At 36.1% G+C, this 2,489-nt stretch overlaps 1 protein-coding gene across 1 annotated transcript; it reads right to left on the reverse strand.

The window, feature by feature from the left end:
• Positions 1–469: 469 nt before the first annotated feature.
• Positions 470–2,242, reverse strand: LOC119659759 (putative nuclease HARBI1). The gene is made up of 2 exons (XM_038068020.1): positions 1,449–2,242; positions 470–1,361 (listed from the first exon to the last, which is right to left on the reverse strand). The coding sequence occupies exons 1-2, from the start codon at positions 1,890–1,892 to the stop codon at positions 537–539; spliced, it is 1,269 nt and encodes a 422-aa protein (XP_037923948.1). The 5' UTR covers positions 1,893–2,242; the 3' UTR covers positions 470–536.
• Between the last annotated feature and the right edge of the window lie 247 nt (positions 2,243–2,489).

Below are 2,489 nucleotides of genomic sequence, written 5' to 3' on the forward strand. Positions count from 1 at the left end.
ATATTATTATATTCTAGAATATTTATGGCGTAAGTATTTTCCGGCGGGGTGAGCTGGCTAATCCCAAATATGAGGATTATGATAGGCGATAAAAAGTAAGTCTAGTTTAAAAATGAAAGGAAAATTCTTAATACATGTTCAAAGGTGAAACATATTTTTAATATATACTTCGCGCTCGGTAATGATTAAAAAATGGCCCTTTAATAGATGGTGACTTCGCCATACCGAATACGATAGAAGATGTTTTCACGCTGGGGCAATTGGGAGCCCTACGTTTGACTACAGTCAATATTACTGAAGCCTTAGCAACTTCAAGTGAGCATAGCGGTGAATAACCTTCCGTTCTTCTGAGTGAAATTGTACACTGATGAAGGAAACAAGTGATTCCCGAAATATCGGTATTTGCAAGAATAAATATCCACACCAACGAAAAAGAAACAACAAGTTTTATTATTTCAAATTTCTTCCTTCCTTTCTTCCTGTTATTATTTAATCATATAGTTACATATAAATACATACTTATAAGATGAAAAATCCTAATTGTTGTTTTCATTTATAAACAAACTTTGCCAAGGCACTGCTCCAACTCCATTAAAATACCTTGTGTATTTCATTCTTGTTTCTTTTGCTATTGAAGCTGCATTTCTCGATGCAGTTGGTTGAAGTTCAGAAAGCTGCTGGCTGTCTTGTCTCCAAGCACCCAATTGAATATCACCATTATTTATATGTTCAATATCAACACTTCCTCTTAAGTAGACCGAGGGGTTGGTTGTCCTTAAAAAATTGTGGAGATAACAACATGCTAGAACTATTATGCTAGCTTTTTTAGGGTTCAAATTCATGCGGTTTATAAGTATGCGGAATCGCGTTGCCACAATTCCAAAAGCATTTTCCACAATCCTTCTAGCCCTTGACACCCTGTAATTGTATACCCTTTCTTCTATTGATAGATTATTGCGGCTGTACGGTTTCATCAAATTCCTCAATAATGGAAAGGCGTCATCCCCCACAAAAACAAAGGGCATATCTACTTCAGAAAATTCAGGTATAGCTTGTGAGTGTGGAATGTTAAGTAATCCATCATTCAATTTCTCAAAAAATTTGCTATTCTGAAACACACCAGCATCAGAAACACGCCCATTTGCGCCGGCTTCAACCATTAAAAACTCATAGTTCGCGCTAACTAACGCTAGTAATACAATGCTAAAAGTTTTTTTATAATTGAAATAATACGACCCTGAGCAATTAGGTTTTTTTATTTGCACATGTTTCCCGTCCAAAGCGCCAATGCAATTTGGGAAGTTCCACCTATCCCCAAATTCGGTGGCAACGGCTTTCCATTCGTCTTCGGTTGCCGGCAGCTGTAAATAAATAAATGGTGTATTTACTTTTGCAACTTAACACAGCCAATGAAGGTGTTCAATTTTGTAAATTTGAAGAGGACTTACCTTAATATATGGCTTTAATACTTTAATTATTGCCGAACACGTCTCCATTATCAACACTCCTAAAGATTGTGGTGAAATTGCAGTAAGGAATTTCAAATCTTCAAAAGTCTGTCCACTAGCTAAAAACCGAAGAGTTGCGGACAGACGTTCGTTAGGAGATATCGCATCACGCATTATTGTGTCCTGTTTCTTAATGAATGGACTTACTTTTCGCAATAATTCATTATACGTTTCACTGTCCATTCTTAAAAAGTTCTTCAAGTCACTGGGTGCACTAATTTCCAACTCTTTCAACAAGTTCGAATGTGATAATTCAGGCCTATTTAAATACCAACTTTTAGACCAAACCTTTCTCCTCTTTATTTGGGTTGGTTCTTGTATATCATCATTACATAGTTCGTCTATTATGACACATAACAAGGCCCTTTTCAAATTCACACTCATGTTTATTTTATTAACTGCACAATTTATAAAATCCACTGCAAATACGTTCAATTCACTCTTAAATCTCTATATATACACTTTTCCCACGCAATCCAATTCTACCACCCACTTCCAGTTCACGATAATGTAACCAAAATTACTTTCACGATGCGCGAATGTACACTCCTCGAGATATCGCAAGGAAATGAAGTTGCAGCACCTGTGTGGCGAACAAACCGAAACCTCGTTACCAATAGTTATCCTTCCGATGCTTGTAGTTCTTCTAAATAAAAATAAAACTAGGTAGCTTTCTCCTACTACAATATATTTTAATAGTTAGTAAATACGTATTTCGAGAGCTACTTACTCTCTTCCTCAGTACTTAAGCTACTAAATCATTAGGAAGTTTTCCCTGATTTTTAAATAAAAGAAATTAAAGGTCTGTAGGGACAGATGATAAAAAGTTGTTTAAAAGTTAAAGATCCGTATGTGGGTACACATTCTAAAAGGTAAAGAGAAAAACGTAAAAAGGTCCACATGCAGGTAGGGATAATCTTATAACTTTTGGGTTGATGGCCATCAATTATGTGGGTGGTGCGGTCCCTATGTTTGTCAGCG

Source organism: Hermetia illucens, chromosome 6, assembly GCF_905115235.1.
Source record: "Hermetia illucens chromosome 6, iHerIll2.2.curated.20191125, whole genome shotgun sequence".
NCBI classification, from domain to species: domain Eukaryota; kingdom Metazoa; phylum Arthropoda; class Insecta; order Diptera; family Stratiomyidae; genus Hermetia; species Hermetia illucens.

Coding starts and splice junctions, on each gene's coding strand:
- LOC119659759 (XM_038068020.1), bottom strand. CDS start 1,892: ATGAGTGTGAATTTGAAAAGGGCCTTGTTATGTGTCATAATAGACGAA. Junction 1,362..1,448: donor TATTAAAGCCATATATTAAG/GTAAGTCCTCTT, acceptor ATTTATTTACAG/CTGCCGGCAACCGAAGACGA.